A 15,554-nucleotide genomic window follows, 5' to 3' on the forward strand; every position below is an offset into this window, starting at 1 on the left:
CCTAGATGCTAGGTACACAAGTCTTTGCAAATTTGCATCATGGCTAGGCAGGGTGGTTAGGAAGGTGTTTAGCTCACGTGCCTTCATTGCTCACTGTTTTGAGTATACAAGTTGATGTCCTGTTAAGTTGTACAGGATGTTGGTGAGGCCTTTGAAGTAGTGTACAGTTCTGGTTGCCCTGTTTATAGGAATGATGTGAAATTGGACAAGGTTCAAACAATTTGCTGAAGTTGCAAGAACAGAGGGCTTGAGTTAGGCTGTGACTTGCTCACTGGAGCATAGGTTAAAGGGTGACCTTTGTAAAAGTTGACAAAATCAGGAGGGGCATAGATCAGGTAAATTGCAAATATCTTTACCAAAGATGGGGGGCATCCAAAACTAGGTGGCATATTCTTGTTTTTTAAAAATAGCATGAGGCACTACTTTATAATTTGTACCATGAACTGTCAGGAAATACTAGATGCATTTTTATTTGGATAAATTCACTAATAGGAAAGCTTTGGAGGGATATGGGCCAAACAAGTGTGCATAGTTAGGGAGATGTGGTTGCAGACCAGTTGGTCTGAAGGGTTTGTGTTGACTGATTCATCAGAACAGTGGAGCTCAAGTCTTACTAGACTTGATATGTGCATAATCTGCTTTATTTTTTGCATTTTAAATTTTCCAGTATCTGGTGTTTTGCTTCCAATTAAATTACCTCTGGTGCAGGTGGAACTTGAACCTGTCTTGACTTAGACTACAGTACTACCACTAATCCACTTCTATTAAATTAGAGCTTAATACTTAATGAGTTCTCAAGGTCAATTGGCTGTGCTCATTTGGAAAAAAGTGGTGGACAGGCAATACTTTAAAGGCAAACTAAGGATTTTTCTTGTGTAAAGGACCAAGAAAATTGACAACATGAATAGACTGGAAAGAGACCTAAAAGGTTGAGCAGATGCCACTTAACACTGACTCCTTCCGTTACTGCTAACTCTTGATACAGGGTGGCCATTGGTCGGTTTGGATGAAGCCTACTTGTAGCCAGAACAAACAATTTTCCATATTATACCACCTCCAGGCAAATGCTAGCCATACTAGAATTGCTTGGTTACTGGCACAGCTAGTTTTAGATCATAGGCATTCAGCATTGCTGTAACATAGTAGTCAAACATTATTTAATACCTCCACCTGTTTATTTATCTTGTGGTACAAATATAACTACATGAAGATGCTTGCAAATGCTTCAGGCTTGTCTTTTGTCCACTGTTCTAGGCTCCTCTTTAGAATGGATTTTCTTGTGGAGCTATTGCTATCTCCAATGAGTTGAACTGTTCATTACTCAGTGGTAGGACTGTACAGCTTGGATCTGATCCTCTATGGAATACTTCCACACAGTAGGAAGCAGTTTAAAGTTGACACCTCTTTATCTGGTTCTTTTCTGGTATATCACTGAACCAGGGTTGATCTTAAACTTGCTGGCCATGGAGTGGGGAGTACACTGGGTTGAGACTTAGAACTGCAGTTGGGTGTTGTGGAGTGGATCCTTTTGTATCTAGATCTTTGAGTCTCAGCAGTAGCACTTCAAGGATATGTATGAAAGTCCCATGATTTAGTGTTCACCTCTACCAACATCTATCCACAGCAGTAAAGATAAGGCTTAATAGCCATCTGTTCCCTCACCACCTTCTAGCAGCTGTGCTTCAGGGGCTTAATCATGGTACTGAGACATATTTAATAGACATTGAAAAGCCTCAGCACATTGCCTCTAATCATTCAATACCATTAGAATGCAGCAAGGGGGTGGGATGATCACAGGGTGAGGAAGGGTAGTTGGTCACATACAGTAGTTCTGATAGGGGATTTTAACTTTGCAAGCAAATTCCCCTCCATCTAAACCCTTAACACGATAGCAGTGTCAGTTTGTGTACAAACTGTTTTGATTCAGTGTGGATATACCTACTAGAGAAGGTGCAAAACTTGACCACCTCTAGGGAAATAAGGTACAGTAGGTGAGTCAGATGTAAAGCATGGAAACAGACCCCCTCTGTTTAACCCATCCACACTGAAAAGATATCCCAACCCAATCTAGTCTCTCCTGCCAGCACCCAGCCCCATGTCCCTCCAAACCCTTCCTATTCATATACCCATACAATTTAAGAGGCATTTGGATCAGCCTCCACCACAGCCTCTGGCAGCTCATTCCATACACACCACCCTCTGTGAAAATGTTGCCCCTTAGGGTGAGGGGAAAGACTAGATCTAAACCTGCCCCCAGGGAAATGACTGAGGGGCATGGATAGGACAAATAGATAATTTTGTAAACCTCTAAGGACACCCCTCTGACGCTCCAGGGAAAACAGCCTCAGCCTCTCCTCCAACCCTGGCAACATCCTTGTAAATCTTTTCTGAACCCTTTCAAGTTTCACAACATCTTTCTGATCGGAAGGAGACCAGAATTGCACAATATTCCAACAGTGGCCTAACCAATGTCCTGTACAGCTGCAAAATGACCTTAACACCTGTACTCAATACTCCAACCAATAAAGGAAAGCATATCAAATGCTGCCTTCACTATCCTATCTACCTGTGATTCCACTTTCAAGGAGCTAGGAACCTGCACTCCAAGGTCTCTTGTTCAGCAACACTCCCTAGGACCTTACCATTAAGTGTATAAGTCCTGCTAAGACTTGCTTTCCCAAAATGCAGCACGCATTTATCTGAATTAAACTCTAAAGTTTGTGCGAAGATTTGTAGCTCGGGTGCTCGTTGTTGTGGTTCTGTTCGCCGAGCTGGAAGTTTTTGTTGCAAACGTTTCGTCCCCTGGCTAGGTGACATCATCAGTGCTTGGGAGCCTTCTTTGATGTTTCCTCCGGTGTTTATAGTGGTCTGTCCCTGCCGCTTCCAGTTGTCAGTTTCAGCTGTCCGCTGTAGTGGTTGGTGTATTGGGTCCAGGTCGATGTGTTTGTTGATGGAATTTGTGGATGAATGCCATGCCTCTAGGAATTCCCTGGCTGTTCTGTCTGGCTTGCCCTATGATAGTAGTGTTGTCCCAGTCGAATTCATGTTGCTTGTTGTCTGCGTGTGTGGCTACTAAGGATAGCTGGGTCGTGTCGTTTCGTGGCTAGTTGATGTTCATGTATGCGGATTGTTAGCTGTCTTCCTGTTTGTCCTATATAGTGTTTTGTGCAGTCCTTGCATGGTATTTTGTACACTACATTTGTTTTGCTCATGTTGGGTATCGGGTCCTTCGTTCTGGTGAGTTGTTGTCTGAGCGTGGCTGTTGGTTTGTGTGCCGTTGAGTCCTAGGGGTCGCAGTAGTCTGGCTGTCAGTTCCGAGATGCTCCTGATGTATGGTAGTGTGGCTAGTCCTTTTGGTTGTGGTATGTCCTCGTTCTGTGGTCTTTCTCTTAGGCATCTGTTGATGAAGTTGCGCGGCATAATGAGGTTGAACATTATCTGGAATTATCTAACGGAAATGAGGTTGTCCTCAAATGAAGGTCCCATGCTGGCATGCAGCAAGTAACTTACACATTCCATATTTGAGGCAAATCTAATGAATCAAGATTTTAGCTGTATACAAAGGTTAAACTTGAAACGCATGATTAATGGCTTTTATTTAAGTACAAAAACAAAATGGATTGTCTTAATGTATATCCTTTAAAGAAAAAGGTTTTGTCCATTTTTAAGATTAACTTTTATTGCATGTAATCAAACTGGTTCAAATACTTGACTCTATATTCCATTGAATGAAAACAAGAGCCTAAATGAGAAATTTAAGTTTACCTCAAGATAATATTTTTCTAAATAGAATAAAGTGCAATTTAAGTGTCGACTGATTTCAAGTGTTAAGAAACTGGTATCTCATTTCACCATGCTGAATGTGAAAGCTTGCCTGTGGTGTATCCAGTTTGGTGAAACAATGGAACCCAGCTTTGGGAATACATAATTGACATACTTTGAGCAGCAGAGGGTAAAAGAGTTTGGTAACATGCAAGATTAGAAGCCTGTCTCTTTTTGCATGTTTAAAAACCATGCACAGTTAAAGGTTGTTTTCTTCAAAAAAACATTCACTGAAAACTCATGGCAACAGATTTTTCTACTGCTGAGGGTAAAGTCAAACAAACATCTCCGCTCAAGCGACTTCAACCTATATAGTCTTTATTCTTGTCTGTATCTGACATCTTAAACCTTTACTTGTGTTGGATGTGTATTTGTGGTTTTATTACGTTTCTTGTTTTGTAACAATTCCTTTCTTTCAAGAAAGCTTATAATTGGCTCCTTTTCACAATTGCTACATTTGAATTAAAACATGACTAAAGCTGCATGTGAAAAGAAATAGTTGACAAACCAAGAGGGTTTCAGATGGGAGAAGACTAATTACCCCCTTATCTAGTCACAATAGTACAAATTTCAGTTCACTATTTAGGACTAAGCAATTCATTTGTATTGTGGCAAAATGTGTCAACATTAACTACAGAATATATTGACTGTTTAGTGGTTCCAGCTACAAATGGATACCTTTGAATTGCAATGCCAATAGTGTATGCAGTATGCTGTAGATTTAAAGTAGAGTTGTTGATTAAACTTATGTCTGATCACATGAATTGCAGTTTCAGTTCAATATGTTTCATGCCATTTCTAATATCTAATAATTTGAAATTAACTTCAACTTATTGAGCTGTTAACCAAATTATTTTGCCTTGGAATGTTAGACAATTTTTTGATTTTGCTGTATATGGCTTGGGCTATGGAAAACACACATATAGAATAGAAAGTTTTTGCACGTTCAATGGAATGAATGAGGAAATAAATACATTCAGTTTAGAATACTTCATAGGATTTTATGTTGCAATAACATTGGAACATAAACATTTTGCTTTTTAAAATATCTTCCCATAGCAATTTTTATACATAAAGAATGCAAACACATGATATAGTAAGCTGCGGTCATATCGCACACCTTTACATTCAGTAGGTTGATTGTACCGCCTGATTTACTGAATACATAATTTAAGGGAAGCCTAATCCAGGATGACAGGGATATGTTGCTGAAAGAACCAGAGCGAAGTGCTAAAATCCACAATAGTTGCTCATCATTCAGTACATTTAGAAGTTATCCATTTACAAACCATTATTTTAAAATGAACTAAACTCATCTGAAATGATAGCATAAAATTGTAGTTTGAAGCACAATGTGCAACCGGTTTGCATTTGAATGTGATTAATCAAATATTTATCTTCTGACGATTATGCACTGACTTATAACAAGCTCTGGCTAGCCAAATGCTGGCAATCTGATGCAGTAACTATGGCAAGTGTCAAAGTCCACCATCAATAGCTTGTTCCCACTTCCACTTGAAATCAAAATAAAGGAAAATTAAAAACAATTTCAAAATGCTGGGGTAAGATTTGGGACCCAGCCAATTTGTGGAGCTGAATATTTCAATATAAGTATACTGGTAACAGTTCAGCATTGCACAAGACCACTGTGGCACCAGGCCAGAAGTCTTATCAAATACAGGTAATTCAATTTAATTATTTACTTTTATCTAAACTTAAAGAAATAGGTACCTTTATTAAGAATTAAATTACATCCTTGTAAAGAATATAGTCGGTTGTCATTAGAGCTAAGCTTAACTCCACATTAACTAACCGAATATTTTAATCATATCAAAACCTACCTTTTTCTTGGCCAGGTATGAAATGTAAATAGATTCCTTTTCAGAATGATTTGTTTTTGTTTGGTCCCTAAAATGAGTTTCAGTAACTGAATATCAGTAATGAATATGAAGCTGTATAGTTATTAAAGCTTTAAGCAACCTAACGATTCACTGTCACTTTTGTTCCCCAAGCAATTCAAGAATTGTGCAAAGAATGCAATTTATTCTCTATGACACAGAACACAAGTAACCAGTCTGAATTTGTAGGTATTTTGTTTAAAAACATGTATAGCCCACCTCTCCCTCAAAAATGGCCAATTTATCCATACAATGACTAAATTGATATATTCAAAGACAAGATCTGTTTCATGTGAATGCTTGCTGCAACAGGACCAGCAAATTTCAAAACCATACTTTTGATGAAACTGCACTTTAAACAAAAAGGAGGGAGATTAAACAAACATTAGAACAGTATCTTCAGCGTACAGGTTTACGTGCAATGATGTACTATTCCAAATGGTGTAAACATATGGTATACAATGTATATATTTAAAATTGATAACTGCACACATTGCACAATGTGTGTACGGTTGCTTTTGCACTGTTTACTGTTTGAATAAGCATATGACAGTCAATTTTTGAGGACCTTCACTCCCAGGTGTTAGTACCATGAAGAGTTAAGGCCATCCATCTCTGGAGAAGGAGGCAGTGACATTCCCTCTGTCAAGCTAAAACTGGACTTGTTTATGTTAATGTCCTGTAACTCAATCAATTCTATTTAAAAGTAGACTCTTCAGAGACTTCCAAATCTTAGTTATAAATTAAACTAAAACAATGCATTGATGATTGAGATAGAATTTAACCTCAATATTTAGGTTAATAACATTTAAAATGTTAATAGATAAGAGGGAAATTGAACTTTTCCATCCTAGACATCCCAATCCTGAAAAGAGTTATTCATGCTCTGCTTTTAACCCCTAACACCAGACTTGGAAAAATTAAAAATAAATTTTGAATTTTCAATTATTCTTAATGGATCATCTTAAAGGCTGTTTTGTAGCAACTTTCATTTATTAAACTGTTTATCTGTAACTCCGATATCTCCTCAGATGAGGTAAAAGAAACTATAACAAGTTTCCCAGTCATTCACTCTCAAGTAACTTTGTCTGATCACTTACAATCAAAACCACATAATCCCATGAGTACATTAAGAGTATGCACAGCATCCATGTTAAAAGCAGGAGGACAACGAGGATCAGTGCAAACTGAAACCTGAACCTATTCTCAGCAAAACTGCTATTTTTAACTTTATTTAGAATACTGAGATGATGTCAAGAACAAAAGTCAAGCTTATATAGTTAAATTACTAAATGAGGCTGCCTATAAATCTGACAAGCAGGCAGATGTATCCCATCAACAGCATAGGTTAATTAGTAAGTGCTAGTTGCCATGGATGGCTGCAGTACACCAAATAAGGTGTGCCTGGTTCCAAGGCTATTATAATACTGGCAAAGGCAAGTAACAGTATTTACAGTCACCTTGCAAGGTGGATCTCAAATGATTTTCTTGATCATCTATGTACAAAATATGCACAGGAATAAGCAAGTTTCAGCTGCTTTACAACATCAGATGAAAGCATCCACAGTTGTGTATGTGTGACGCTGAAGTTTGTAGGCTGTTAATCAGATAAAATGTGCACGAAGGATACTGGAAAGACACCACTTCTGTCAGGTTGCCCCTCAATATAGCCAATCTGTCAAAATTGAGGAAAAGGAGGTTTAGTATCTCAAGAAGCAAATATTTTCTCTTATACATCAGGTGCAAACATAAAACATTTTCATTTAATCCTTGTTGTATACTTGTGCCAATATGATGTGTATGATTTACTTGTTTCATCATTTGCTGTTCCAATGTCAAGACTTCAGATTTTCTGTTGAAAGCAAAATAGTCCAAATCCTAAAACTGTGCATGACGCTGTGAATACTACAGGATGTACGTGACAACAAGTGGTTTGGAATTTTGCCACTGGGGAAAGAGTGCTGCATGAACTCTTCAAACATCCATAAATAGGCCTCTACATTAATCCTCAATAGTACTGCACATTTACTGACCAGGAGCTTCCCAGATTGAATTCCCATTCTGTGCTGAACTGGTTTCAGTGATAACTTTGATCAGGATTTTCACTAAAAATTGAACTGCGTAGATGTGTGCAAGATAGGATATAGCCATCCTTTCTCAACCCATTCCTGGAATCTTTGAACCTTTGGCCATGAAGAATGGGTATGATATTGCTTGTGTTTACTGAGGTAATTGGAGTACAGGAAGGAAGCAGAAAGGAAGTACCAAGAGGATTCCCATTTAACTCTGGTAAAATAAAACATCTGCTAGTTGAGCGCTTTCAGAAATCTTTAAAATAAAATTCTCCTCATAGCGTGTTGATTGAAATTGGGGAGGGACTTGATGAGCCTTGGCGAATTCCCACTGCCAAATCAGCATGTTATTCCTGAGTTCACGCAGCACTGTCATTGTAGCTCACCAACTATATGGTTTTCCGCCTTCAGAATTACAATGTGCTCAGAGCAACATTTGTGACTGCAACTCGGTTTTTAACTGAAGATTAGTTCATGTGTAACATTTTTGTTGAGTTAGCGAGTTCAGTTCTGTTCCTAGGCTGTGCTGGACTAAAGAACCAAATTTGGATCCTTAGTCTGTCCTGAGTCAGATCTTTGCCAGAACTCAAGATGCCGAAGGTGACATTAGTGAAAGGAGCAACCACACCTTCAAGAAGGTCCAAATGTTAGATAAGTACAAGTTTGTCTGGAAATTTCTTGCATGTTTTAGGGTCTAGAGCTGAAAATGTGTTGCTGGAAATGTGTTTCGGGCATAAGCCCTTCCTGAAAAAGGGCTTATGCCCGAAACGTCGATTCTCCTGTTCCTTGGATGCTGCCTGACCTGCTGCACTTTTCCAGCAACACATTTTCAGCTCTGATCTCCAGCATCTGCAGTCCTCACTTTCTCCTGTTTTAGGGTCTAGAAAGAAATAGCCACATGTATGACTGACACTTAAATGAATAAGCTTTAGCTTCTTGTGTGTTTCAGAGCAGAACAATTCTTAATTCCAATACTGCAAATGTAAGGAGCAGTGATTATTATAATCAGACACAACACAGTTCCATAATATATGGTTTTAGTGGTATGACATAATACATGAGGCAAATTCACTAACATAGCTTTACCCCAGCTCATTGGAGGAATACTTGAAGATGAACCTCACACTCCTTGAAAAGCAGCTGGCCCACATTTCCACAGACCTGAGGCTGGCAAAGGCCAGTCATTCATGTTAGAGTCATTCAGAATGGAAACAGACCCTTTGGTCCAACTCATTCGCGTCAACCAGGCACCCCAATCTGTCAGAGTTCCATTTGCCAGCATTTGCCTATATCCTTCAAAACCCTTCCTATTTATATGGTCATCAGATGTCCTTTAAATATTGTAATTTGTATCCACCTCCACCACTTCCTCTGACAGATCATTCCATACATGCACCATCCTCTTCGTGAGAAAGCTATCCCTCGGGACCTTTATAAATCTCTCCCCCTCTCACCTTAAACCTATGCCCTTTGACTTTAAACTCCGTGACCCTGGGCTTCCATTTTCCAACATCTGTCCCCTGCATTAACAGTTGTTAAATATCTAACTTGATTTGGTTGGGAAGAGTTTGCTGAACACCACTGAGATTATGAAGGTACAAAAATAAATCAAATGACTGTACAAATATACCTAAGTACATCTTTTATTATTGTCTTGCTTTAATCAGGTGGAATGTGGTGTACCATACCAGAATATTTCCCTAATTACAGGAGCATATTGGTATGAGCCTGGGTCAGTGGTTTGGGGGCAGAGTCAAAGAGTCATAGAGATGTACAGCATGGAAACAGACCCTTTGGTCCAACTTGTCCATACTGACTAGATATCCTAAATTAATCTAGCACCATTTGCGAACACTTGGCTCAAGAAAGTAGGAGTATACTTAAGAGGCAAATCAGGAGGGCAAAACAGGGACATGAGATAGCTTTGGCAAATACAATTAAGGAGAATCCAAAGGGTTTTTACAAATCTATTAAGGACAAACGGGTAAGTAGGGAGAGAATAGGGCCCCTCAAAGATCAGCAAGGTGGCCTTTGTGTGGAGCCACAGAAAATGGGGGAGATACTAAATGAATATTTTGCATCAGTATTTACTGTGGAAAAGTATATGGAAGATAGAGACTGTAGGGAAATAGATGGTGACATCTTGCAAAATGTCCAGATTACAAAGGAGGAAGTGCTGGATGTCTTGAAACGGTTAAAGGTGGATGAATCCCCAGGACCTGATCAGGTGTACCCGAGAACTCTGTTGAAAGCGAGAGAAGTGATTTTTGGACTTCTTGCTGAGATATTTGTATCATTGGTAATCACAGGTGAGGTGCTGGAAGACTGGAGGTTGGCAAACGTTGTGCCACTGTTTAAGAAGGGCGGTAAAGACAAGCCAGGGAACTATAGACCGGTGAGCCTGACCTCAGTGGTGGGCAAGTTGTTGGAGGGAATCCTGAGGGATAGGATGTACTTGTATTTGGAAAGGCAAGGATTGATTCGGAATAGTCAACATGGCTTTGTGTGTGGGAAATCATGTCTCACAAACTTGATTGAGTTTTTTGAGGAAGTAACAAAGAAGATTGATGAGGGCAGAGCAGAAGATGTGATCTGTATGGACTTCAGTAAGGCGTTCGACAAGGTTCCCCATGGGAGACTGATTAGCAAGGTTAGATCTCATGGAATACAGGGAGAACTAGTCATTTGGATACAGAACTGGCTCAAAGGTGGAAGACAGAGGGTGGTGGTGGAAGGTTGTTTTTCAGACTGGAGGCCTGTGACCAGTGGAGTGCCACAAGGATCGGTGCTGGGCCCTCTACTTTTTGTCATTTAAATAAATGATTTGGATGCGAGCATAAGAGGTACAGTTAGTGAGTTTGCAGATGACACCAAAATTGGAGGTGTAGTGGACAGCGAAGAGGTTACCTCAGATTACAACAGGATCTGGACCAGGTGGGCCAATGGGCTGAGAAGTGGCAGATGGAGTTTAATTCAGATAAATACGAGGTGCTGCATTTTGGGAAAACAAATCTTAGCAGGACTTATACACTTAATGGTAAGGTCCTAGGGAGTGTTGCTGAACAAAGAGACCTTGGAGTGCAGGTTCATAGCTCCTTGAAAGTGGAGTCGCAGATAGATAGGATAGTGAAGAAGGCGTTTGGTATGCTTTGCTTTATTGGTCAGAGTATTGAGTACAGGAGTTGGGAGGTCATGTTGCGGCTGTACAGAACATTGGTTAGGCCACTGTTGGAATATTGCATGCAATTCTAGTCTCCTTCCTATCGGAAAGATGTTGTGAAACCTGAAAGTGTTCAGAAAAGATTTACAAGGATGTTGCCAGGGTTGGAGGATCTGAGCTACAGGGAGAGGCTGAACAGCTGGGGCTGTTTTCCCTGGAATGTCGGAGACTGAGGGGTGACCTTATAGAGGTTTACAAAATTATGAGGGGCATGGATAGGATAAATAGAAAAGTCTTTTCCCTGGGGTCAGGGAGTCCAGAATTAGAGGGCATAGGTTTAGGGTGAGAGGGGAAAGATATAAAAGAGACCTAAGGGGCAACTTTTTCACGCAGAGGGTGGTATGTGTATGGAATGAGCTGCCAGAGGATGTGGTGGAGACTGGTACAATTGCAGCATTTAAGAGGCATTTGGATGGGTATATGATTAGGAAGGGTTTGGAGGGATATGGCCAGGTGCTGGCAGGTGGGACTAGATTGGATTGGGATATCTGGTCGGCATGGACGGGTTGGACCGAAGGGTCTGTTTCCATGCTGTACATCTCTATCACTGTATTCATATACCTGTCCGGATGCCTTTGAAATGTTGTAATTCTACCAGCCTCCAACACTTCCTCTGGCACCTCATTCCATACATGCACCACACTCTGAAAACTTTCCCCTTAGGTCCCTTTTAAATCCTTCCCCCCCTCACCCTAAATCTATGCCCTCTTGTTCTGGATTCCCCCACCTGAGGAAAAAGACTATCCATGCCCCTCATGATTTTATAAGCCTCTATTATTTTACACCCCCTCCTCCAACCTAACCCAACTTCCAATGTTTCCCCAAAATATAGATCATTATTTTGTAGGCTTCAACTTCTGCCTCTCCATTTCTCAAAGTCAACCTTATATTTAGAAGTGTTTCAAGATTCAAAGGATTTACTTACTGGATGGAAGTGCTGTGATTCTGAAATGCAAGGTTCATCTTCCTCCTCTTTTATGACTCTCCTTAATAAAAATTACCTCTATGCCCAAACTCTGCCATTCAATGAGATCATGGCTGATCTGATAATGCTCCACCCCACTTGCCTGCCTTTCTCTAAGGTACTTGGTTCTGTACCGATTAAAAATCTTTCTCAGATTTGAATATGCTTAATGATAGAGTCCCTACAGCTCTGTGATAAAGAATTCGACACATTCACTACCCCGGAGAGAAAAAATTCTCCATTTCAGTTTCTTAAATGGGTGATGCCTTATTTTGCAATTTAGACCCCTGATTCTAGTTTCTCCCACAAGGGGTATCAATCTTTCCACATCTACCCTGTTGAGACCTTTATGAATCGTGTATGTTTCAATAAGAATGTCTCTCTTTATTTTAAAACTCCAATGACTACAGGTCAATCCTACTCAACCTCTCCTCATAAGAACATCCTTCCTTGACTGGGATCAACCAAATGGAACTCCTTTGGACTGCCTCAATGCCAATATATTTTTGCTTGGTTAGGGGAACCAAAAGTGTTCTGAGTATTCTAGGTATGGTTTAACTACTGTCTGGATACAAGCTTGTGTGTGTTATGCATGAGGGCTCCCAAATTCATCTTTGCTGCAGATTTCACCAGTCTTTCTCCATTTAAATAATATTCAGCTCCTCTATTTCTCCTGTCAAAGTGCATAATCTCACATGATATGCCATCACCAGTTTCATGCCCACTCATTTAATCTATTTATATCCCTCTGCAGATTCGTAGCATGATCCTTATTACTTGCATCCCACCAAATTTTGTGTGATCCACAAATTCAGCTACAAGATATTCACTTCCCTCATCAAAGTCTAATGTTTATTCTAACACCCTTCTAAACCGAAGTGGAAATAAAGCCAGTCTATTCAATCTTTTCTCATAAGAGACAATCTAGTTATTCCAGGTATTAATCTAGTAATCATGTACTAATCTAATTTCTGTTTTAGGCTTGCTGCAATGCTCCAGTGAAGCTTAATGCAAGCTAGAGAAAGAGCAACTGATTTTCCACTTAGACACTGTACAGCTTTCAGGACTCAACATTGAATTCAATAACCTTCGAACATGAACATCGTCTTCCATTTTAATTACTATCCCCAACCCCAATATCTCATTTACATGGGATTTCTCTCAGTGAAGTCAGATTATTTTTGACTATTCATAACCTTTAGCAACTATTTTACAGCACTATCCATTCTTTACTACCATTAGCATGCCTTATCTCTCTTGTTCTGGGAACGTTTACTATCTGTTTTGTTCACTCTTCCTCCCCATTCACAATATAAAACACATTATTTTCCAGCCTTCTCTGTTTCTGACAAGTCATATGTTAACTTTGTTTCTCTTCCCTTTGCTGTTGCCAGACCTACTGAGTTGATCCAGCACTTTGTTTTTAATTCAGATTTCACGCATTCACAGTACGTAGTTGCGCAAACATTTTAGGAAACATCCTCTGTACTGCCTCCAGTGCACTTACATCCATATTGTGTGTTGCATGTTTTTGTGTATGGCATGTGTGTGTTTATCTGTCTGTTGCAACTTGACAACTTTGCAACTTCACAGCTTTAATAAATTAATGGATTGTAAGAATCAGCAATTAATCTTTCTAGAGTGAATGGTTTCTTGAGATGAATGGGACAAAGAGAAGCTGTATTAAAAGAATTAAAAACAGCATGTGAATTAACCATCTCGGGGAAGAAAGAATGTAAACAAGCTGCTTCCTGAAAGACAGGAGATAATAACTCCTGATAACTTGCTGCCTCATGACAAATGGGCAATTAAGACTGCCTGCAGAAGTAATGCCCTGAAGTAAAGGGGTTAATTGCAGGAAAAGTTGTGTAGCTAATGCAGAATGTAAAAGGGAAGACGGGAGCTGCTTCTGATAAGAAAACAAGCTACAGACTTGAGGTCTCCAGAAGTATAATCAATTTGGGGCACGAAAGAATCTAAAGGATATCAGTATTGTCGCACCACAAACTTGAAAGAGAGAAAACTGGATAAGAATCCAAGCCCAGAACAATTCAATAGCAGAACTTTGAAGAACAACTCTGCATAAGGATTGAACCCTGGACACTTCCAGAGTCAGACCGCTGTTGGTGGGATCGTGGCAGAGTTTCACCTTAATCAGGTAATAGCCAGGTTGAGAGGCTTAACCTGCTTACTTCAGGAATCTTAATTTGTTTGCTACATGTAATAAATTTTAAATCATTGTTTTACTACTTGATTGTCTATGAGATTTAAATAGCTGAATTAAAGGTAACTTTGGCTGATTTACCCACAACAATGTAAATTCAAGGTGTGTATGTGTCTGTTTGTCTATACAGGAAATAGGAACAGGATCATTCAGTGCTTCAAGCCTGCCCCACCATTTAATCTAATCATGGCAGATCTGCCAAGGCCTCAGCTCCTCCTTTGTATCAGCTCATCACGGTATTCAACTTCCTGATATTTAAAAAATATATTTACCTCTCATTAAATACTTTGTGATCTGGTTTCTACAACACTCTGGGGTAGAGAATTCTAGATGTTCCTATGCCTCCAAGAGAAGAAATTCCTTTGCATCTCAGTTTCAAATAACTGTTCCTTTAATTTACAAATATGTCCTCAATTTCAATTCCCCACTCTTATGTTTTAATAAGATTACCTCTCAACATTCTAAACTCTAACGAATATAGCATAAGCTAATTTTATGCATTCACAGGATAAGAGTGTCACTGCCCAGCATTTATTGTCCAACCCTAATTGCCCAGAGTTATCCACATTACTGTGGGTCTACAGTTACATGTAGGCTAGACCAGGTAAGGATTAGAGACAAAAAAACTGCAGATGCTGGAATCCAAAGTAGACAGGCAGGAAGCTGGAAGAACACAGCATATCAGGCAGCTTTAGGAGACGGAGAAGTCAACACTTCGAGTGTAACCCTTCTTCAAGACTGGGGGGGGCGCGGAGGGAGGAGGCACTGCAGCTAATGGGGGTGGCGGGGGGGCAGGGTGGTGAAGTGGGGGTAGGTGAAGACAGGCAGAGGATTTGACATGATTGGTCAATGGAGGAATGAATCCAGTAGGTGGCTAGGAGGAGTGGAAGGGAGGGGGAGGAGTTGGAAAGGGAATTGGGGAATAGGAAGGGCCGTTACTTGAAATTGGAGACGGCAGTTTCCTTCCCTAAAGAATATTAGATTTCAGATTTTAATTGAAAATCTGAAACTTCACCAACTGCATTGGTGGGATTTGAACTCTGATCCACAGAACATTACCTGGATCTCTGAATTAATAGTTCAATAATAATATCACTAGGCTGTCACCTCTTTCATGATAAATCAACCCCTTCATCCTACAAATCATCATAGGGATTCACTTTTGTCTTATCTCCAATGCCAGTATATGATTTCTTGAATATGACAACTAATATTGTTTACCTTTTTTCAACACCAGGGTAATTCCATTTTTTTTAAAACAACTCTAATTCCTTAGCAATAAGGCTCAAAATGCCATTTCCTTTCTTAACTATTTGTTGTACCTGTATGCTAACTTGTGCTTCACATGCAAGAA

The 15,554-nt window shown here is 39.7% G+C and overlaps 1 protein-coding gene across 3 annotated transcripts in view; it reads right to left on the reverse strand.

The window, feature by feature from the left end:
• Positions 1-3,579: 3,579 nt before the first annotated feature.
• LOC122549488 (arf-GAP with SH3 domain, ANK repeat and PH domain-containing protein 1-like) overlaps positions 3,580-15,554 on the reverse strand; it is a 365,329-nt gene continuing 353,354 nt past the window's right edge. For all 3 annotated transcript variants that reach the window (XM_087986272.1, XM_087986271.1, XM_087986270.1), the window contains one exon: positions 3,580-7,395. In XM_087986272.1, the coding sequence (XP_087842398.1) occupies positions 7,321-7,395 (75 nt within the window). In that variant the 3' untranslated portion in view covers positions 3,580-7,320. The remainder of the gene's footprint in view (positions 7,396-15,554) is intronic.

This window comes from Chiloscyllium plagiosum, unplaced genomic scaffold, assembly GCF_037043375.1.
Source record: "Chiloscyllium plagiosum isolate Xiang-an unplaced genomic scaffold, Cpla_swu_hap1 HiC_scaffold_4, whole genome shotgun sequence".
NCBI classification, from domain to species: Eukaryota; Metazoa; Chordata; class Chondrichthyes; order Orectolobiformes; family Hemiscylliidae; genus Chiloscyllium; species Chiloscyllium plagiosum.